This window comes from Perognathus longimembris, chromosome 20, assembly GCF_023159225.1.
Source record: "Perognathus longimembris pacificus isolate PPM17 chromosome 20, ASM2315922v1, whole genome shotgun sequence".
NCBI classification, from domain to species: domain Eukaryota; kingdom Metazoa; phylum Chordata; class Mammalia; order Rodentia; family Heteromyidae; genus Perognathus; species Perognathus longimembris.
In genome coordinates, this window is record NC_063180.1 from 7,069,858 (window position 1) to 7,093,356 (window position 23,499).

Consider the following 23,499-nt stretch of genomic DNA (forward strand, 5'->3'; position numbering starts at 1 on the left):
GACTCCCGGAGGCGGGGCCGGAAGTTCTCAGCAGTGGGAGATTGGGAGCGGGGGGGGGGGGGGGGGCTCAGCTCTCAGTTCTTGGGGTCTAGTCACCTCTGCCCATGTCACGTGGCGGCCTGAAGCAAAGCCCTTCTGCCCTCTTCGCTCAGACTGCCACGTCCATGCCTATTCTGCGGAAATGCTCGCCGGCTCAGAGTTGGCATGTTTTGCTTGCTGGGCTGGCTCTCCACCACTTGAACCACACCTCCAGGTCTGCTTTTTGCAGGTTATTTTGGAGGAGTCGGCTGGACTTTTCTCCTTGGGCTGGCTTTGAACGGAGATCCTGCAGATCTCAGCCTCCCGAGTAGCTACAATTAGAAGCATAAGCTGCCTTACAACTGCTCAAAAGTACTCACACTGCACAGTACGCGATACATCAGTAACCTTTTCTCAGCTGTAATGTGAGGTAGGTCAGGAATAGGCTTACCAGAGAGCCAAATCCCACTATCTACCTACATTATTTTTGTAGTTGAGGTTTTGTTGGCTGACACAGTGGCTAGGGCAGAGACAGTCTGGCCTCGCAAGTTATAAAACACTACTGGCTCTTTGCAGAAAAAAGAAAAAATTACTAATCCTTGAAGTAGATTATCCCCATTTTGAAGATGAAAGATATGAGGCCAGAAACTTTGAGCAAGGGGTGCAGTTGGTATGCACAGTATGCACAGGGATTTGTGTCCCTGTGTATTTCTCCCTGGGAAGAATTTCCTATCACAGAATTGATTGCAGTGAATCAATCCAGACTAGCCAGCCAGACCATGTCTGTTCTCAGCTAATCCTGTGCTTCTTGAGCATCTCATGGGGGCATCATGAGGCTAGTGTTTCCAGTCTCAGACTTGGCCATAGCCAAGTCTGAGCCAAGTCTGTAGCCAAGTCATAGGCTGGTGAGACAGAGAGGTCCTTACTCACCCAGATAAGAACCTCAGACCTGGGTTCAAAATCACTGCTTAAGGAGACTGCAGCCCGGAAGGTGATCTTGCTTGAGCTATAGGGGGACTTCCAGTAAAGGATGCTGCCTTTCTGGACCTCATCTCTAAAATGGACATCATAATAATACCTCTCAAGGGGCCCTGTTGCAGTCTACTCTTAGAAAAAGTGTCCTAGGCTTGTTCTTGTTTAGGTAATGGGAGAGGATACTTCAAGTGGCTTGTCCTGAAAAGGAAGCCCTGGTCTGGGGTCTTCTTTCAATCTTGGCCTTGAAAAGCTTCAGTGACAACATGTAAACCTTCCTATGGTAAAGAGCCTGAGACACTAGAGCCAGATTGCATGGTGTTAGATCCTGGCTTTACAGCTTTCTGGCTATGTGACCTTGGGCTAATTAACCTCTCTGAGGATGAGAATATTACCTACCTCCTAACATTGTTGTGGTGATAAAATAAGTACATGGATGTATAATAACCAATACAGTTGGTGTCATCAGGCTATTATCTATTATTAAGGTCTCCTCTCATTCTGAGACAGAAACATTGGCTGCTTAGTTGTTTGCAAGTAAATCTGTGTAGCCTCAGCCAAATCTAGGATGGACATTCAACAAGGCAAATGATATACTTTATTCAGCAAATCCATAGTATAAAAAGCATGGAAGGTGATGATGTCGATGCCTTGCATCTGTAATACTAGCTACTCAGGAGGCTGAAATCTAAGGATTGCAGTTGAAAGTCAGCCTGGGCAGAAAAGTTTGTGAGACTTCTATCTCCAGTTAGACAGAAAACAAGGCCAGAAGTGGAAGTGAGGCTCAAGTGGTAGAGCACAAGCTTTGAGTGAAATCATTGAGCTTAAGGCCTAGTTCAAACCCTAGTGTCAGCACAAAAAAATTAAAAAAGAAGAAAGAATAAGATGGTTAAAAGGCAGCAGATAAATGCAGAATGTAACTTGCTTGGATCTGCATTAAAGTAACTAAAAAGAGACTTTTGAGACAGAGAATTTTGACTATGGATTGCAAAGTAGATATTGCTTTTTTCCCAGGAAGGGTGATGACATTGAGTTTTCATAAACCAAAAAATTCTTATTAGAGATACAAACAAAAGTATTTCTAGGTGAAAAGACATTATGTCTATTATTTAGTCTAGTTAAAACAAAACCAAAAGGGTAATGGGGACAAGGGGTGAAGAAAAAAAACAACCAACCAAATGAACAAGCAAAAAACAAAACAGAACAAAACAAGTGGCATAGATGAAATGAAACAACATTGACAAAATGCTAGGTTTTTTCTTTTTTTGTCTGAGACCTGGACTTGAACTCAGTATCTGATGCTTTTGCTCATTGGGTGAGCCATGCTTCCAACCCAAAATGCTTGTTTTTGTTGAAGATCCAAGAAGGAAGTATTCAGGGCTCTTCATTATACCATATTATATTTTGGGTATAGTTGGGAATTTCCATAATAAAATAGCATAACTAATTTGTGGTATAGGGGATTGAATTGCTAGGCAGGTGTTCTCTTAGGGTGTGAGCCAAACCACCCTTGTGTTATTTTCAAGATAGAATCTTTTTTATTTTTTTGCCAGTCCTGGGCCTTGAACTCTGGGCCTGAGCACTGTTCCTGGCATCTTTTTGCTTAAGGCTAGCAACTCTGCCACTTGAGCCACAGCGCCACTTCTGACCGTTTTCTACATATGTGGTGCTGAGGAATCAAACCCAGGGCTTCATGTGTACAAGGGGAGCACTTTTGCCACTAGGCCATGTTCCCAGCCCTCAAGATAGGATCTTAATTATTGACTGGGCTGGCCTGGACTTCCATCCTCCTACTTGTGCTTCATGACTCTGGGATGACAAAACACAGACCAAAACTTCAATATAAAATACATGTAATTCTACTTATTCCAGGCTAGCTCAAACTCACAGTCTCTTGCCTCAAGTTCCAGAGTATAAGGATTATAGGCATGTGCCACCGTGCCTGGCCTGTGTATTCCTTTTTTTTTTTTTTTTAAAGTATGCCTCAAGTGGCTCTTCAGAGAGGCATTGCTTTTAATAATAATGCCTGGGCTATCTATATAGAGAAACCCCATCTCAACAAAACAAAAGCAAAAATAATTTTTTTTTTTTTTTTTGGCCAGTCCTGGGCCTTGGACTCAGGGCCTGAGCACTGTCCCTGGCTTCTTCCCGCTCAAGGCTAGCACTCTGCCACTTGAGCCACAGCGCCGCTTCTGGCCGTTTTCTGTATATGTGGTGCTGGGGAATCGAACCTAGGGCCTCGTGTATCCGAGGCAGGCACTCTTGCCACTAGGCTATATCCCCAGCCCCAAAAATAAATTTTTAAAAAATCATGTTGGATAGCCTTGGAAGCATGCTTTCCTTCTTGAAAAAAGAGATTCTCTAGGTCCATTTTAATTCTCCTTGTTGTGAGATATTGAAGCAGATGCTGCTCCAAGGGTCTCTGGTTCCTTTCACTGATGAACAGTATTTGTGGACAACATTCAGGTGCGTCATGCACACATAGTCATGGCTTCATACTGCACAGCAGGACACAGTAGAAGCAGATGCCAGAGAAAACATTTTTATATGTCCTAAGATCATATCATTATTTGCAATTTAACTCAACTGAGTACATAAGTGTTCAAATAGGATACATTTTCTTGCATTTTCTGAGATACCTGTTCCTCTTACTGTCACAATATACATTACCTCTTACTAATTTTCCCATGCCATGTGCATTGTGTTGTATACTATCATGTGTATCATGACTCCTAGATGACAAATCTGATTCTGCATCCCTAGTTGTGCTTTCACTTTCATGATTCTTATTTTCCACTCATTCTTTGTGGTGTGTGTGTGTGTGTGTGTGTGTGTGTGTGTGTGTGTGTGTGTGAGAGAGAGAGAGAGAGAGAGAGAGAGAGAGAGAGTCTTTTTGTCTGGGCTGGCTTTGAACCATGATCTTTAGGTCTCAGCTTCCTGAGTAGCTTGGATGACTGGCATGAATCACAAGTGCCTGGTTGGTATTTTGCTTGTTTTTTAAGGTACTTCATTTGTTCCATATTTTGACTAGCAAATATTAATTTTAGAATATGGGAGGATTCATTGTTGTGATAATCCCTTGCCCTCCAGTTTGAACACTGACTCAAACCCATGGCTCCATCTCTGAAGCTTCAGGGCAGTGTTTCATCTCTTTCGCCATCCAGAAAGTTCTCTCAAGTGCCCAGATCCCAATTTAGTTATTGGAAAATTGGGAGATGGGTAGGTGGAGGTGGAGAGGGTAAATGCGAAAGGATAGAGCTTCACTCTCTCAACAAATACTGGGATCCCAATAATAACTAATAGTTCCTAGCTACTATCTAGTAATTATTGCACACCATATTACTGTGATTGTGTCACATAACCTCATAACAATCCCATGAAAGCAGTGCTATCATTTCTACCTACTTAACAGACACAGGGGAATGACATGACCCTACTACAGTTATAGAGAGTACACTCATATTTACTAAGGTAGGGCTAGATGACACTCATGTGCTTTGATGTTCTGCATTTCTAAATTCATCTTTTGGGTTCAATTTCTATTTTCCCTATAACAAAAGTATTCTGTAAGCATATATATCCACGAAATTTAATTTCTTTCTTCCTTTTTTATGTAGTATTGGGACTTGAACTCAGCACCTCATGCTTTCTAAACACGTGTTATACCACTTCAGCCTGATCCTTCAGTTATTTTTGCTTTGGTTATTTTTCAAATTAGGTCTTACATTATGCCCAGACTGGCCAGCATTGTGATCATCCTATTTATACTTCATTTGAAGCTGGGATAACAAGTGTGTATCACCACAAATGGCTTTTAAAAAAATTAGATGATAGTGCCTCAAGAACTATTATTTATTTATTGCTGTAATGGAGTCCCCCCTCAAGGGAGGGGATTCCTGGTTCCTCCAAGAGTCCACCACTCAGTCTGCAGCAAAAAGATGATAAAAGGATGGATTTATTGGGGAAGTAAAAAGTGAACCGACCAGCCAGGGTCACAGCCCAGACTCAGGAGCTGAAACTGCAACCATGAGCAGCCTTCCAGGCGGGGTTATAAAGGCAAACATCACATAGTCAAACCTGGTACACACAGGTGGCATGCCAGGTCACACCCAGGTGGCCAATGGAGTTACAGTCTGTCTCATAGTAACTGTTTGAACCAACCTATCATTTTAGTTAGAATTGGCACATGGATTTGGTGGGGCTCACATGATGCAGGTGGATATGCCTACTCTTGGGAGGGCACAGGTTTAACCTTGAACGTTCCTTGAGCCTTTTACAACTCAGGTGGTCAAGCAGTTTACATAATCTTATCATAGTAAAGGGGAACTTCCCTGGATTCTGAGCAGACAGGGCATACTCCCAACCCTGAGCCTCAGGGGCAGGGGAGAGCTTAGTGAAGATGGAGGCAGCTTCTGCTCTTTAACTGAGATGGAGTCAATCTGACACCCCTCAACAGCCAATGATGGCGCTGGCCAGATTTGACCTCCATATTACAGTTGCTAGTCCTGGGGCTTGGGCTCAGGGTCTGAGCACTGTCCCTGGCTTCTTTTTGCTTAAGACTAGCACTCTTGTTTCGCTTTGTTTTTTTTTTTTGCCAGTCCTGGGGCTTGAACTCAGGGCCAGAAAACTGTCCCTGGCATCTTTTTTTTTTTTTTTTTTTGGCTAGTCCTGGGCCTTGGACTCAGGGCCTGAGCACTGTCCCTGGCTTCTTCCCGCTCAAGGCTAGCACTCTGCCACTTGAGCCACAGCGCCGCTTCTGGCCGTTTTCTGTATATGTGGTGCTGGGGAATCGAACCTAGGGCCTCGTGTATCCGAGGCAGGCACTCTTGCCACTAGGCTATATCCCCAGCCCCCCTGGCATCTTTTTGCTCAAGGCTAGCACTCTGCCACTTTAGCTACAGCACCACTTTCAGCTTTTTCTATATATGTGGTGCTGAGGAATTGAACCCAGGGCTTCATGTATACAAGGTGAGCACTTTACCAGTAGGCCATATTCCCAGACCAAGGTTAGCACTTGTTGCAAACCATCGGGAGTGCCTTGTCCTGCTGCAGCTGGGAACAAGGCGGGGGGGGGGGGGGCAAAGCAATGATGGAGACCAGACCGTGGAATTGGTTTTGGGGGGTACCAAGGGACCTGCTGCCTCTCCGCAGCATCAGATGCTGCTGGTCCCATGGGCAGGGTTTTTATTCATTATCAGACAAAAGTACAGGCAGGAAGATGGCTACATCAAAGAGACTACTTCAGTAAGGACAGAAAGGTGGCTACATCAAAGAGATAAGGGTGTCATTTGGGGGGGAATAATTCTAGGATTGGCAATTACCTGTAAACAAGAAAACAACCAATTTGCATAGGCCAAATGCAGGCTCCAAGGTCTTGGGATGTTCAGGATTAACAGGAGGGTAAAGACTGTGGCCATTGTAATGCTAAGCACAGTAGGTCTTGACTGGGTTGCCCTCAGGGAATGGCTCCAATTCTCTAAGGCCCACCTTATGGCTTTGCATTTACTGTTTCCCACAAGCACTCTTGAGCCACAGCACCACTTCTAGACTTTTCTGTTTATGTGGTGCTGAAGAATTGAACCCAGGGCTTCATGTATGCTAGGCAAGCACCCTACTGCTAAGCCACATTTCCAGCCCAAGAACTTTTATTTCTTGTCTACTGTGGGGCTTGAAGGGCCTGGGTGCTGTCCTTGAGCCTCTTTGTGCTCAAGCCTAACACTCTACCACTTGAGCCACATGCCACCTCCAGTTTTTGAGTGGTTAATTGGAGATAAGAGTCTCATGGGGACTTTCTGTCTGGGCCAGCTTCAAACTGTGATCCTCAGATCTCAGCCTCCTGAGTAGCTAGGTTTACAGATGAGAGCCACTGGCATCAAGCATCAAGAACATTTTTGTTTAAGCTAGCCTTGAACGGTGATTCTCCTAATCTGCTCCTCCCACATGGCTAGGATTGCAGCCATGAATTACTGCTCCTGGCTTATATATTTTTTTATACTGGGCATATGTATGTGTGTGTGTGTGTGTGTGCGTGCGCGCGCGTGCATGCACAAGTACATGCTGGTACTGGGGCCTATCACTCTTGCTTAGCTTTTTTGTTCATGAATGGCACTCTACTACTTGAGCCATACCTCCATTTCTGGCTTTTTGCAGGTTAATGCAAAGAGTCTCTTAGATTTGTCTGACCAGGCTGGCTCTGAACTTTGATTACAGCTTTCTGAATAGCTAGTATTAGAAGAGTGAGCCACAGGTGCCCAGCTCTTTTATACTCTTTAATTCAACAAACACGTGGTCTCACGTGATTTGTCAGAGTCATCTCACTACACTAAAAGAATTGCACAAAATTACTGTCAGGCTATGTGTATATGAAACATAAATGAGTTTCATGCTTCCAGTTGGATTCTATCCAGACAATATATCATTATGTATGTGTAAATATTTCAAAAGCCTAAAAACCTGAAATTTGAAACCCTGTGGTCCTAAGCTCCAAGCTTGTAGGATTGTGTCTCAGAACGTTGTAAGGGTCACTGAGAATATATGAATGAAAAGTCCATGGGAAAAGAAGCATTGATTATCAATCTCTTGGCCCTTACAAAGGGACCTTTGTGATAATCTAGTGATTGCAAGAGAAAGAGGGCTAGCAGCTCCCAAGATTCCTGCTCTGTCAGCCTAGTCTTGGAACCTGAGTTAAGGGATCTCACAGCTTCCAAACTTTATGTGGCCACTGATTGGCAGAATAAAGTATGGGTGAGGGTTCCCCATGGTTTTACATCTTAATGTGGTCTGGAAAACAGAAGAAAAACACTGACCAATAATCCTGTTTGGAAGTCCATTTGGTTCATGTGGAACCTAGGTGATAATTTGGGAATCATGAGTGGCCTTTTCTATGACAACCACCAGGGGGCAGCAGATTCCCAGCAGAGTGAACAGCACCTTTAAGGGGCCACACTCCTATATACCGTGGCTCTCAGAAGACCTGGAGAGAAATAGCAAGAAATTGGTTTAGTCTATAGATGGGGAAACAGAGATGGCATAAAAATACATATATGGACATGTGAACAAGTTCAATGTGATGTAACAAGGCCTGAACCAGAAACATCACTGTCATACTGGGCAGTAGTAGGAGAAAGGAGGTAGAGATGGTGGAATTAGCTACGGGCTCAGTAACTGATGGTTGGGTGCTGCTGAATGAAGCAGTATGAATGAAGTAGCATTAGATTTGGATATGGAAGGCTTCAATTCCTTGAACAAGTATTGCTGGGGAACAAGTATTGTGGAAGACACTAGGTAAAATTTTGGGAAGCTTGAGCTGGGAAGGCCTCAGGGTAGAGGTAGTGGAACCTCAGGGAATGACATATGAAAAGGTTCAGTGTGTGAGTAGTGGGCTAGGCTTAGGGAATTACTGGTAAACTAGGCCTTTGGAAAGCCAGAGACTGGGCATGAGGTAGAGAGACGCGAAGGAGAGAGCATGGTTCTCAGTCCTTGGGAAACTTAAAAATCAACAGGAGACCTGGATGTTAGTGGCTCACACCTGCAATCCTAGTTAGTCAGGAGCCTGGTATCTGAGGATCAAGGTTCAAAGCAAGTTGGGGTAGCAAAGTCTCTGAGATTTGAATCCAATTAACCACCCAAAACAAAGTTGGAAATGAAGCTGTGGTTAAAGTGGTAAAGCATCAGCCTTGAGTTTGAAAAAGCCAAGGGTCAGCCGCCAAGGCCCTGAATTGAAGTTCCATTACTGGTGTACACACACACACACACACACACACACACACACACACACACACACACACACACACACACCACACCGGGAGAAGAATAAGCCAGGTTCTCAGTTGCTGACTGGTTTATGGTCATGACTGTGGGCCCGAGCCTGCTCGAATAAACCCTTTGCTTTTGCATGAAAAAAAAAAAAAAAGAATAAGCCAAACTGGAGAGGAGGCTGTTCACTCATAGGAGGTGAGTACAAACATGGTGTTAGATGGGGATGAGATTGTGTGTGGGCAGCATTTCATCCTGAGTGTGCCTCTATGTAATGGTCCCCCCAAATAAAAGAATTAAAACCACCAAGGGCCAGGCACAGTAGCTCAAACCCACGATCCTAGCTATTCAGGGGGCTGAGATCTGGGGATCACGGTTTGAAGCCATACAAAGCAGGAAAATCTGTGAAACTCATAACTCCAATTAAATACCCCCCAAAAGCTGCAAGTGAAGCTGTGGCTCAAGTGGTAGAGCACTAGCCTTCAGTAAAAGTAGCTCAGAGACAGCACCCAGGCCCTGAGTTCAAGACACAGGACCAGCATACACAAAAATAAATGAAAGCCTTTTCACACAGGCTGATGTTTTACCACTTGCACCACAGCTTCATTTCTGGCTTTGTTTTGGGTGGTTATTTGGGATTGGAGTCTCACAGATTTTCCTACCCAGGTGTGTTTGAACCTTGATCCTTATGATGTGGAGGAACAGAATTCAAACAGTGACAAAGCATACATTTCTAAAACATAAGTACACCGATGGGAATGGAGAAAGAAAAAACCTAAGCAACTTGAACAAGTGTATTCTGAGTGGATTCTGTAAGGCTAATCCAAAAGAATAAATGTAATCTAGATAGTAAATGTGTGTGGGCTTTTGTGTGTTTGTATTTGTGTGTATGTGCGTGCGTGCACATGTATACACTGGCCCTATGACTTAAACTGAGGCTCTGGGTGCTTTTTACCCAACGCTATTGCTCTGCAACTTGAGCCACAGCTCTACTGTTTTGGTGGCTAAATGGAGACAAGAGTCTCACAGACTGTCCTGCCTAGGCTGGCTTTGAATTGCCGTCCTCAGATCTCATCTTCCTAAGACTGTAGGATTACAAAGGTGAGCCACTGGTGCCCAGCAGTAAAAGTGTTTTTTTCCACAGGGGAGTAGTTTAGCTATTATTCACTTTATAGAGACACTAAGATTGACACTCCTCTCCCCTCTCCCCTCTCCCCTCTCCCCTCTCCCCTCTCCCCTCTCCCCTCTCCCCTCTCCCTTCTTCCTCTCTCTCTTTTTCTTTTTTCCAGTTCAGATCCTCTGCCTTGTAATGGCCTATCTACTCAATCCAGGAGATAAGTGTTCCATGGGAAACTGAGAGTATTACAAAAAAAGTTTGAAATCTGAGGATCCTGGTGCAAACCAGCCTGGGCAGGAAAGTCCATGAGACTCTTATCTCTAATTAACCACCAGCAAGCTGAAAGTAATAGAGCTGTAGCCATTAGAAAAACACCTCAAGTTCAAACCTATGACTGGAACTCATGAAAACCTCATGGCCCGGCTCCACGTCCTGGGCGGCTGCGCCCGCAGGTCATTTGAGGAGCCCAACTGGTCATCTGAGGAGGTCTCTCCGGAACCCAACCCCAGGTCTCTGTATTCAGAGACCCAGGACCATCTATGGCGTGGCCAAGGTGCACGCGGAGCTCATGGGAGAATATTATCATTACCTGTATGGCCTAGATTTCCGGTGCCTGCGATACCCTGGGATCATTTCAGCCGATTCCCAGCCTGGAGGAGGAACAACGGACCAGGCAGTTCAGATTTTCCACACTGCCGCAAAGAGCGGCAAGTTCAAATGTAACAAATGAGGAAGTTCTTTCACCTAGAAGTTGGACAGACCTTCATGTTCATCAGAGAACACACAGGAGAGAAACCTTATGAATACAACAAATGTGAACAGACCTTGGCATGGATAATAGAATTCACACAAGTGAGGAACCTTGTAAACATAGAAAGTCTTTCAACCAAAATTCACACTTTAGCAGGCCTAAGAGAATTCACACATGAGAGAAACGTTAGGAATGTAATAGATGTGGAATGTCTTTCACCTGGAAGAAAACTCACTTCGCATTGGAGAACCCAAACAGGATAAAAGCCTTGTGAATGTAAATCCAGTTTTTAAAAAAGAACTCTTAAAATAGGCTCAGATTGTGCGGTGAGCAGCAACCAGAGTAGAGAGAACTAACAAAGAATATTGTTCATAAAGTTTACTTGCACATATGAAAAAACAATTATGTTATTAATATGGAGAAGATAACATGACATCCTACATAATTACATAGAAAAGTCCATTCTGTGCATATTAGGTAACATAATGAATTCTACTGAATAATCAACAAAAAATATTGTCTCTAAAGTAAACATAGTTGTCTGCCTACTGAAAAATAGTCAATATGTTTAATGAAATTAACAGCAAGATAAACTTACAAATCAGACTACTCAGTAAATTTTTAATTTGTCATTGAAATCAGTTATTTTAAAATATGTCTCTTTCAAAAGTGTTACATTTGATTTTAGATAATCAATCTCTTGTTTAATTTGTGCTTAAAATAAAGATAATCTTAATGGCAAAAAAAGAGAAATGATAAAATAATGGCATTCACAGGGAAATGGTCAGATCTTGAATGAATAATGTTGAGCGAGACAAGCCTAGAGCACAGAGGACAAAGGCGCATGGTCTCCCTGATATGTGGTTGTTGGAAGGGGAGGGGAGAATAGTAGAGGTCATGTCTGTAAAATAACAAACTTCTTTTCAAATGGTATTTCTACATATTTTGGTCAGAGACTTTATATCATGTCTCTAAAACCAAACAATTACTAAATAAACATAAAAAGGTCTAGGGTAGACCTGCCAGGAGCATAATAGCTCAACAGCTACATACATATGATTATATAAGATGAGGCTAAGCAAAATGAACGCCAAGAGATGGAAACAGAAGGATTTTACTGTTGTCATTATGTTTAATGTACTAGGTGAATTTCCTTTGATGTACCCCCTGTGGTCACTGTATATGATTCTGGTACACTGGATATTGTATATATGCTTATCTGAACTGGGGAAGGGAAAGAAAAATGAAGGAGGGTGTAACAAATATGACAAGAAATGTACTCACTGCCTTATTATGTAACTATACCCTCTCTGTACATCACCTTGTCAATACAAGTTAATTAAAAAAAAGATTGAGCAAATAAACATAACCAAGGATCTGGCTTTTACCAACTCCTGTTCCAGGTCCCTTTCTGACTTCCCACTCCAGTGCTTCTGGGAGTTACCTCGGGTGGATTTTCCAGGTGTTCTCTATTCCAGTCATCTTCCAATGTCCCCTCTAGCTCAGTCCCCTGTGCCAGTGCGTGTGAGTGGCACAGCACATGGAAGCCACTGTCTACACCAGTGCTGCTCTCCTGGGTACAGCCGAAGTCAGTGATGCCAGCTGTGAGCAGAGACGAGGAGCAGCCCCTCCCAGACTTGTCCTATGTCTGGATCCCAAACCGCAGAAGACTGCTCTAAACAGCCTGGCTCTAGGACCCTCATAACACCGGCTCATGGCTTGATCTGAAAGGCCTGTCACAGCATGTAAGTCTTGGGCTAAAAAGCATCTAACAGGCATCAAAGTAATGACATTTTATTTCCACATTTCAATTTTTGTCTCTGGAAACTTTAATTCTACGAGGTTGGAATGTAAATGGGCACAAAGGGCCACAGCGAAAGCTGATGAGAAGAGCTGGCCTGCTGGTGGTTTTACTGCAGAATCAGGTATGTGTTGAGAGCTTTGCTTCGCAGAGTCCTCATCTCCTCCATTACCTTCTCCCCCGACTTCTCTGCTGGTTGTGCCTGGTCTTTCACTTCTCTGAACACCACAAAACACAGAAGACATACAAAGGTAATTAATGAAATGAAATAGGCAAGGCACCCAACAACATGCAACACTGTCATTAAGCATTGGAGGTTTGCCAGGCACTGGTGGCTCATACTTGCAATTAGCTACTCAGAAGGCTGAGATGTGAGGATCACAGTTTGAAGCCAGTTGGGGCAGGAAAGTTGGTGAGACTCTTATCTCCGATAAACTACTCAGAAAAGGCAGGAAGTGGTGCTGTGGCTCAAGTGACAGAGCTCTAGCCTTGAGAGAAAAAGCTCAGGGACAATGTCCAGGCCCTGAGTTCAAGCCCCAGGATCCATACAAAGAAGAGAGAGAAAAATAAAAAATATTGGGGAGGGAGGGAGAAGGAGAGAAAGAGAGAGAGAGAGACAGAGAGAGAGACAGAGAGAGACAGAAACAGAGAGAGACAGAGAGAGACAGACAGACACAGACAGACAGACAGAGAGAGAGTGTCCAGGTCTTGAGTCTAGGCCCCAAGATTGGTTAGAAAAAAAGGAAAAAATATTGATGTGTGTGTGTGTGTGTGTGTGCACGCACACGCACGCACGTGCTAACATGACAATTGCCAGTTCTGGGGCTTGAACTCAGGGCTTGGGTGCTGCCTTACAGCTCTTCCACTCAAGGTTGGCACTTTTCCACTTGAGCCACTTTCCCATTTCCAGGTTTTGGTGGTTTATTAGAGATAAACTTGGCAGAGTGTCCTGCCAAGCTGGCTTCAAATCTCGATCCTCAGATCTCAGACTCCTAAGTAGCTGGGATGACAGGCATGAACCACCAGCTTTCGTTTTATCCTATTGATAAGATTTTAACTACTGTTAGTAGTAACTGACTAACCAGTAAGAACCCTCAGATTGGCCAGGGATTCGAATTTGGCTTCTAGTCTCAGCTGTGCCTGTTTAACAGCATGGCCAGGTTATCTAAAATGTCAGGTCTCTAGTCTTTACCCCCGTTGGTGCTAATGCCTGTCTAAGGTGAAAAGTGAAACTAGTCACAGTCATCCTAGCATGATACCTTCTAAATGCTCCGCCAGCATTAGTTGGTCTTTCATCTTTATGAATAAGGGAATGAAGAGTATTTCTGACTTTTTTGTATGTGTGTGCTAGTACTAGGGATTGAATTCAGGGCCTGCTATCCCTTAGCTGTTTTTTGCTCAAGGCTGGCTCTACCACCTGAGCCACAGCTCCAGCCTGGCTTTTTTTTTCTTTGTTCTATGTATATTTATTTATTTATTTTTTTTGCTATTATCAAATTTTTTTTATTGTCAAAGTGTGATACAGAGGGGTTACAGATTCATATGAAAGGCAGTGAGTACATTTCTTGTTCTACTTGTTACCTCCTCCCTCATTCCCCTCCCAACCCCTCCCCATTTCCCTCTGCCCCCAAGAGTTGTGCAGTTGGTTTACACCAAATGATTTCTAAGTGCTGCTTTTTGAATGTTTGTCTTTTTGTTCTTTGTCCAGCCTGGTTTTTGCTGGTGATTTTGGAGACATAGTCTCATGGATTTTTCTGCTCTAGGCTGGCCTTTAACCTTAATTCATTGGATCTCAGCCTCCTGAGTAGCTAGGATTACAAGTGTGAGACACTGGCACTGGGCTATAATTTTTAACAGCATGATGCTTGCATTACACATCAGCCCCCTGTGGAGAGGTGAAGGAAAGAGCATTTTTCATGTCTGGCATCTCATTCAGTTCTTAGAAGTGCTCTGTGAAAGATAGTCCGCCCCCTACTGCCCTCCCCCCCCCCCCCATGTTACAGATAAGGTAACTGAGGCCCAGGGAAGAGAGAACTTGGCTCAAAATCTCTATCTGATAAAAGGTGGAGTTGGGATTCAACCCCAGTTCTTGTCTGGCTCCAGAGCCTGGGTTTCTTATATTAAATTCGCCTCAATCAGCTATTAACATGAAATAAACCCATCTCTGCTACTGAATGGTAAGCAAATGCAAAAACTGGATTCATTTTTTTTTTTTTTTTTTTGGCCAGTCCTGGGCCTTGGACTCAGGGCCTGAGCACCATCCCTGGCTCCTTCCTGCTCAAGGCTAGCACTCTGCCACCTGAGCCACAGCGCCCCTTCTGGCCGTTTTCCACATATGTGGTGCTGGGGAATCGAACCCAGAGCTTCATGTGTAGGAGGCAAGCACTCTTGCCACTAGGCCATATTCCCAGCCCTGGATTCAATTTTTAAAGGCCTCCATGCCCTAGAACATTTGAAGATGATTATTGTGCATAAAATATAGTTTAAATTTTGAAGTATTGAAAACATGTCTCTTTCAAAGTCTGAGATATTTAGATTCAGATAATGTGGCAGTCCCCAGGGCTACCTCTTAGTCAGGCACGAGATCTACTTACTTCTCCTTCTTGGCATCCTTAGGACCCAGCATAGGGAACTCTGCTCGGATCATTTCTGGAGTCAACACAACTTCTATGTTGTGTTCACAGATCTCCCTGAAAAAGAAGAAGATGGTGACTGGGAACTGCTTTTCCTTTCTGACATAAAAATAGAATGAAATATTGTGATTAGTTAAGACTTATGCATTCCTGTGGTTTTTAATGTTTGTTACAACTACTTTTGTTGAATCTATGTTCAGAGAAGCATAGGGCTGACAGATTGTTTTCTAACAGCAAACAATGGTAGGAATCATTATTTATAACTAATAATAAAAAGAACTCTTTAAAATTAGGGTCACGGGCTGGGAACATGGCCTAGTGGCAAGAGTGCTTGCCTCGAATACATGAAGCCCTGGGTTCGATTCCCCAGCACCACATACATCGAAAATGGCCAGAAGTGGTGCTGTGGCTCAAGTGGCAGAGTGCTAGCCTTGAGCAAAAGGAAGCCAGGGACAGTGCTCAGGCCCTGAGTCCAAGGCCCAGGACTGGCAAAAAAAAAATAATAATAATAAAAAATAAATAAAATAAAATTAGGGTCACACATTTCATATCTATTTCAAATACCCATGAGACATTTGATGACATAGAAGACCAAGTTGTAGGTCATAAAGAGACTTGAAATGATTTCAAAAGATTAGAATCATTTAAGATTATGTTCTCTGGCCACAGTAGAATTTGAATAAAAATCATAGCTGACTTCTGATGGCTCATACCTGTAGTCCTAACTACTCAGGAGGCTGAGATCTGAGAATCAAATCCTGACCCCAGAAGTAGACTACATCTCATCTTGTAATAGTAAGTTGGCACAAGCCTAGTCAGATGGAGGATGTAGCTGAAAAGTTCTCTGCCTCCTCCTCTAGTTTCAAAGACTTCATGACCTTTGATGAGGAGGCAAAGAACGTGTTTTTTTTTTTTGACAACAGCTATCTCTAACACACTCACAGTGAAATGATTCCAAGATGAACAAAGGCAACGGAGGCCTCAATGTTTGGGAATACATACAGGAATAAGTACCCAGCAGCTATGCTATACATAAACAGAAGTGGGCAAGGCAGTACCCTTGAAAATAGCAAAAAGTTGGTCTGGTCCCAGAAGGTTGGGAGGTAACATTTATGAAGCAGCATGTTTCTATGCTGGTGCTTTGAAAACATTGTACTGCCATCTATAGTGGGCTGAGCCAGACAGAGATCATCCTTCTGAACCTGAAGCAAGCACATAGATAGCATCCCACCTTGCCTGTATCACTCCATATGCCATATGAGACATCAGTGTGGTTATTTGATACAAAGCGTGTGTGTGTGTGTGAATCCTGGGGCTTGAACTCAGGGCCTGGGCATTGTCTCTGAGTTTCTTTTGCTCAAAGCTATTGTTCTACCACTTGAACCACATCTCCACTTCTGGCTTTTTGATGGTTAATTGGAGAAGAGTCTCACAGACTTTCCTGCCCTAGCTATATATAATATAAGGAAGATGTTGTAGTCTGTCAAGTAGTAGTTCATTTCCTGTGATCACAAAGTAGCCAGCATGAATCCTGGTTTAACCATGACAGTGATGAACAGTTATATGTGTCTTACCAGGGTTTCTTTAATAACTGAGGATATAATTTAGGACAAGCATTTGGATTTATTAGCAATGAAACTATGCAGGCTGGGTGGCTTAGTGATAGAGTGCTTGCCTCACATGCATGAATCCCGGGGTTCGATTTCTCAGTACCACATAAACAGAGAAAGCTGGAAGTGGTGCTGTGGCTCAAGTGGTAGAGTGCTAAGCTTGAGCAAAAGAAGCTCCAGAACAGTGCCTAGACCCTGAGTTCAAGGTCCAGGACCAGCACTAAAAAAAAAAAAAAAAAAAAAGAAAGCAAAGAAAAAAATATTTTCGGTAATGGAGGCATGTAGACCAGTAAGTATACCATGGAGGACAGGCTCCAGAAGGCCCTGGGCCAAGCAAGCTCTTCTTACTCTTGCTTTGTGGGTTTGAGTCATAATCCCCAAAGCTGAAATTCCCAAAGATCAAAATTCCAAAGGCAAAAATCTTTTAAAATATAATTCTGGAAATAAATAATAAAAACAATTAAGGATTTTTTTGGCTGTACTGGGGTCCAAATTCAGGGCCTTGTACTTGCTAGGCTGGGAGTCTACTGTTTGAGTCATGCTTCCAGTCCTGCTTTTTACTGGTTATTTTAGAGATGGGGTCTAATGAACTTCTGTCCAAGATGGCCCTCCAGATCTCAGCCTCCTGAGTAGCTAGGCTTATAGGAGTGAGCCACCAGTGCCTAGCTAAAAGTCTTTAAAAAAGCATACAGGAACATCCAGGGAGTTGCAAGTCAGACTATGCAGAGACACTAGTTACTTATGATGGACAATCCAGTCATCATGTCCTATCTTTTCTCTAAATGGAGGAATAGGTAAGGATTATCTTACCTAACACTTTCACCATTTTTTTGGTGGTACTGGGATTTTAATTCAGTACTTTGACCTTGCCATAATAAAATCAGTACTGGAATTTAAACTCAGGGCTTTTTACATAGTGGGTAGGTGCTCTACCACTTGAACCATGTTCCACTCTTTTTTGGCTGTAGTTCATTTTCAGATAAGGTCTTGTGCTTTTTGTCTGAGTCCAGACTAGATTACAATCCTCCTACCTATGCCTTTTGGGATTACACAAGTATTGCACCCCATCTGTCCCTATCTGTCTGTCTGTCTATCTATCTATGTTCCGTCTGTTGTGGAGCTTGAACTCAGGGCCTGGGTACTGTCCCTGAGCTCTTTTACTCAAGGCTAGTGCTCTACCACTTTGAGCCACAGCTCAACTTCCAGTTTCAGGTGGTTAATTGGAGATGGCTATCATGGACTTTGCTTCCCAGGCTGGCTTTGAACTGCAATCCTCAGATCTCAGCTTCTTGCTTGAGTCACTAGGATTATAGTCGCAAGCCACTGGTGCCTGGCCTATCTATATTTTTAAAGGGATTTATTTAAGAAACATAAAATTTGACATAACATACTACATGAGAACATACTTTGAACAATAAGATGGGCAATAGTAACACACATTTCCCAAGTGCAAACCCTCACTCAGGTCTACTAATGACAGTCACACAGGTGTAACAGTGAGAGCAAATGATCCATATTCATAAGGACATAGGGCAAAAAGCAAACTGATAAATACATATCTTTACTGTTGGCAACTGTGTGCACCCACCTTATAACTGAGATCAACTGAAATACAGCTACCTAACTATTTGGGCCAAGTTGGTTAGCTCTATAACAGGATCACCCTGCATGTGAGGTGACCCAACGGGCTGGGATTTCAAGTAATTTTATCTTCCACAGATGCACTTGTAACAAAAACAACATTTCTTTCTTTACTGAAGAAGTTTTGAAACTGTGTGTGTGTGTGTGTGTGTGTGTGTGTGTGTGCATGTGTGTGTGCCAGCCCCATAGCATTCTACCATTTGAACCACAACTCCATTTCTGGTTTTCTGGTGATTAATTGAAGAAAAGAGTCTCATGGACTTTTTTTTTCTTCTTTTTTTGGCCAATCATGGGGCTTGAACTCAGGGCCTGAGTACTGTCCCTGGCTTCTTTTTGCTCAAGGCTAGCACTCTACCACTTGAGCCACAGCACCACTTCTGGCTTTTTTCCATATATGTGGTGCTGAGGAATTGAACGCAGGGCTTCATGTATCCGAGGCAAGCACTCTATCACTAGGCTATATCCCCAGCACCAATTTGCTTTGAATAGTGATCCTCAGATCTCAACTTCCTGAGTAGCTTACAGGCATGAGCCACCAGCACTCAGTAGTTTAGACATTTTTATCATGATGTACCCACACACACTCTGAGTCAATCCTTTGACAATGAGCTTTCACTCAAATCATTTCATACCAGTTCATATTTGTAAAAGGAGGCATAAAACAGAACAGCATTCTCCAAAAATCTTTACATAATTTGGACTGGGAATATGGCCTAGTGGTAGAGTGCTTGTCTAGCATGCATGAAGCCCTGGGTTCGATTCCTCAGCAGCACATATATAGAAAACGCCAGAATTGGCACTCTGGCTCAGGTGGTAGAGTACTAGCCTTGAGCAAAAAGAAGCCAGAGACAGTGCTCAGGCCCTGAGTTCAAGCCCCAAGACTGGCAAAAAACCAAGAACAAAACCATAAAAATCTTTACATAATTTAAAGCTCCAGTATTAGAAATAATGTGAAACCAGGGGCACTGGTGGCTTATGCCTGTAATCTTAATGACTTAGGAGGCTGAGATCTGAGAATCACAGTTCAAAGCCAACTCTGGGCCGGAAAGTGTGTGAGACTCTTATCTCCAATTAACCACCTGAAAACCAATAGTGGCACTGTAGGTCGAAGTGGTAGAGCACTAGCCTTGAGCAAAAGAGCCCAGGAACAGCACCCAGGCCCTGAGTTCAAGCCCCATGATCCACCCCCCCCCAAAAAAAAAGTGAACATAAATTACACAGGCTAGCCCCTTGTGGAAAAATATTATCAATTTAAAATAATGAAAATAAAACTCAAAGGAGGAGAAAAAACCCTTCTTAAGGAAATGGACCTCCCTCAAAAATATTACACGGAAAATTGCACATCTACAAAGGTACAGTATATGAACAGATTATGAGAAAACGCAGAGATGCTGCTTGAGCTGGTTAACTTTCATAATCAGTAACTGTACTTTATGGAGAGCTTTTTTTTTTTTTTTGGCCAGTCCTGGGGCTTGGACTCAGGGCCTAAGCACTGTCCATGGCTTCTTCTTGCTCAAGGCTAGCACTCTGCCACTTGAGCCACAGCGCCACTTCTGGCCATTTTCTATATATGTGGTGCTGGGGAATCGAACCCAGGGCCTCATGTATACAAGGCAAGCACTCTTGCCACTAGGCCATATCCTCAGCCCCAGTAACTGTACTTTAAAGTCTTGGCTGGTAATGAGTAGCTATGGTTTTTCTTTCAGAGTATGGCTTCCCACAGAGAATATTTTCTCATCAATTTCCCATGTGCTACTCTTTTTGCAATTCTTCTGTGTCTCTGTTTGTACTGACAGGTGCATTCCCTATGACATTTTCCTGCCTTCTGCACGATGCTTCTGCACAATGTTCAAGAACATCCAAAGCCATTCCCCATGCCTTCACCTACAGACTACGGGCCTGGTGGAAAGAATACCAGTGATTGAACAGCGACTCTGTTGGCTTAAGTTGCCTCTCCTACCACCACAAAACTAGCTTCAAACTTATTAGTAACTGCAATGCATTCTTCACGTCACTGTGGCTTTAATTCATTACAAGCTCAACATTGTTAGGTGGAATGTCCTTGCAGTTGTTGTGATAGTTGCTGTGCATAACCAATCATGTCCCCTGAGTGGCTTTTTCCCTCACTCCACCTTTGGGTTTTTATGAGGACTGTGGCTTTCAGGACATTAATATCTTCCATTTTAATCGTTTAGGATTTTGATTTATTTATTTTCAGACTTTAGGGATTTGACCTTTAAAAAAAACATTTGGGATGATCACTGTGGATAATATTTGCACCATTGCTTGTAATTCTTGGGCAGAAATTACTGAGATTGCCACATTCCCAGGAAAGGAGAGAATGAGGCTGTGTTCCTGCTGCCCACCACGGCATGTTCTGCAGTGCTCAGGCTCAGAGACCGGAGTGTGACACTCGGGGGTAAAACTAGAGTGGCTCACACTGACCCCTCAGCTCTGTCTTATCTTGGCTGACATCTGTGAATAATACATCAGCTTAGCTTGATTTGTGCACATGTTCTGTCTCACTGAGCTAGACTTAAGACTCTTTCTAGATGCCCAAGAAGCACAAGAATATATTGATAAGTGAGTGTTTACAGTATTTTGAAAAGTGACCAGAGTTAAATAATGAGTACTTCATTGGTGAAATGAGCATATTTGTATAGACTAGGAACAGCTTATTTAGGGGTCTTAAATCTCAAAGAAAAATAAAGCCATCCATTTTTGTTATACTTCAGAATATATCCCCCATCTCATACCAAGCCAAATATTCCCAGCTTTCTGTCACTGTGACAAAATGCCTGGGACAAGCAACTTAAAAGGAAGAAGTCTTATTTGGGCACCTGGTTTCACAGGTTTCAGTCCATGGCCCCTTGGCCTTCTTGCTTTGGGCCTGTGGTAGCCCAATAGATAATGACAGGAGCTCCTAGCAAATGAAGTCTATTTACTTCATGGCCAGCTTCAAAGGAAGGTGAGAGAGAGAGAGACATGGGGGGGGAGAGAGAGACAGAGAGAGACAGAGAGACAGAGAGACATAGAGAATATGAAGAATGAGAGAAAGAAAATGAGAGAGTGAGAGAGCACCTGGATGCAAAATGCCCTTCAAGGGTCACACTGCCAATAACCTAATTTCCTCACACTAGGCTCCACCCCTTAAAGGTTGTACCATCTCTCATTAGTGCCAAACTGAGGCATTTAACATATGATCTTTGTACGGGCCCTCTAGAACCAAATTATAGCATCGTGCAACTGTCATTAGCAAAGGAGCCAGAAGCAAATACAGGAACAATCAGGCAGTCATAGAACTGGACACTTGGTGATCAGAATCTAGACTCTTCATTTCTGTGCTCTGCTCCAGTCATGTAGAAGCTGGCCAAAGCTGGCTGTATGTGTTCAGCTTCTCACTCTTCCTTTCTTTGTACTTTTCATGGTCTTGCTACTAGATTAGGAGTCTTCTCATGTCTGTCTCTTTTATCCCTGTCCTTCAAACTTGAACTCTGAAAAGGTTCTGGGAACTTACTCTGCATTATGGATGAGACTCAAAGTGCCCCTTCCCTAGAGGACAAAACTAGAGTGGATCTTCAGTTTAGACTTCAAGAAATAAAGACTTAAGAATAAACTTTGGGCCATCACATGCATCACTTTTCCTAGCCACCCATAGGATACTTTCTGGAGTTATTCTGTTTTAGAGATGAAGTCATCAAGGCAATAGGGGTCACTTGCCCAAAATGCATAGAGAGTGAGTGGTGGGGTGGGAGGTTTGAACCTACAGGTTATAATATCTCATCCCTATGGTATGCAACATCTTGGTCATTGCAACACTCTAGGTCATTCAAGTGAAATCTAATTTTAACAAAATGGTTTGGATGTGATTTGTTCCCAGAGATGGTTCATATATTGGAGGCTTGGTCCCCATTTGGTCATGTAAGATGTGGGGCCTTGGTGAGAGGTCATTAGGTTTGTGAAGGTGCTTCCCTTAGAAGGGGTTAAGGGAGTTCTTTGAGAACCCTGAGTTGGTTCTTGTGAGAGCAAGTTGTTGTAAACGCAAACCTGGCTTCCTGTCTGGTGTATGCTTCCACCACGGTGATGCCATCTGTCACAAGGCTGGTCCTCACTGTCACTGAGCAACCTTTGGCCTCCAGAACTGTGAGCTAAGAAGTGCTCTCTCTTTCTCTTAAATAAAGTTAGCCTGTCTTAACTATTTTGTTACAGTAACAGGAAACAAACAAATACAAAATGCTTTGTCTAAAACTTTGTTATGTTGCTTAATTGTGCTAGAAAACTTAACTTTTGCCTAATGGTACCTGCTAACATATATACAACTTCTCATTTTTTTTTTTTTACCAGTCCTGGGGCTTGGACTCAGGGCCTGAGCACTGTCCCTGGCTTCTTTTTGCTCAAGGCTAGCACTCTATCACTTGAGCCACAGCGCCAGTTCTGGCCTTTTGTATATATGTGGTGCTGAGGAATCTACTCCAGGGCTTCATGTATACGAGGCAAGCACTCTTGCCACTAAGCCATATTCCCAGCCCCACAACTTCTCATTTTCTTCTGGAAATTATTTAGTGATATAACAAAGAGTTAAGCATATTTTTAGAAAGGAGAAAGCAACAGCTGGATCCTAGAGGCATTTGTAAATAGGGCAATGGCCGTGGGTTAGGTCAGAGATGGTTCCCTGGGTGAGGGCCACACCTAGGTGCTCACAGTGGAGAAGCTGCCCTGGGACCAGGCACTCACTTTGCCTGGCTCACATTTCCCATTTTGGGTCTGCTGTTGGGGCTCTAGATTGAATGAGTGTGGCGACAGGAGACTCAAAGATATCTGCTCACTGGCTATTGGATGCTAAGCCCTAATATCAAATATAAGCCTTTTGCTTCTGGCCTTATGAGTTCATGACTAACCAGATCCTTACATCTTTCACAGGCCAACTCAAGTCCACATGACTTCTCCTGCCCATCAGCTCCTCCTCTGTTCTCCCTTCCCTTGGACTCCTGGAGTAGCTAGCCATCAGCAGGCTTTAGATCTCAGAGCCGGATACCAGCTGAGTACCTCTTTGCGGATGGCATCGCTGGGCATCGGCTTTACCTTCTTATCTGGGTTGCAAACTCAGGTGCTCTGCACTCTGCAGAACTCCCTTCCAACAAGCAGTATGTTTTTGGAAAACAAACCACATTAGAAAGTAAAGGCAAAACATAAAATGAAAT

The 23,499-nt window shown here is 43.3% G+C and overlaps 1 protein-coding gene, 1 long non-coding RNA gene and 1 other non-coding gene across 3 annotated transcripts in view; 1 reads left to right on the forward strand and 2 right to left on the reverse strand.

The window, feature by feature from the left end:
• The first annotated feature begins 168 nt into the window (after positions 1–168).
• LOC125368422 lies at positions 169–23,469 on the forward strand. Its single transcript, XR_007214232.1, has 3 exons — positions 169–268; positions 12,456–12,538; positions 23,219–23,469. It is a non-coding gene; the product is annotated as an uncharacterized LOC125368422 (long non-coding RNA).
• Cfap221 (cilia and flagella associated protein 221) overlaps positions 12,512–23,499 on the reverse strand; it is a 110,700-nt gene continuing 99,712 nt past the window's right edge. The window contains exons 23-24 of the mRNA XM_048369377.1: positions 15,009–15,104; positions 12,512–12,632 (exon numbers count right to left, since the gene is read on the reverse strand). Of these exons, the coding sequence (XP_048225334.1) occupies positions 12,524–12,632; positions 15,009–15,104 (205 nt within the window). The 3' untranslated portion in view covers positions 12,512–12,523. The remainder of the gene's footprint in view (positions 12,633–15,008; positions 15,105–23,499) is intronic.
• Positions 17,341–17,474, reverse strand: LOC125339172. Its single transcript, XR_007208459.1, has one exon. It is a non-coding gene; the product is annotated as a U8 small nucleolar RNA (small nucleolar RNA).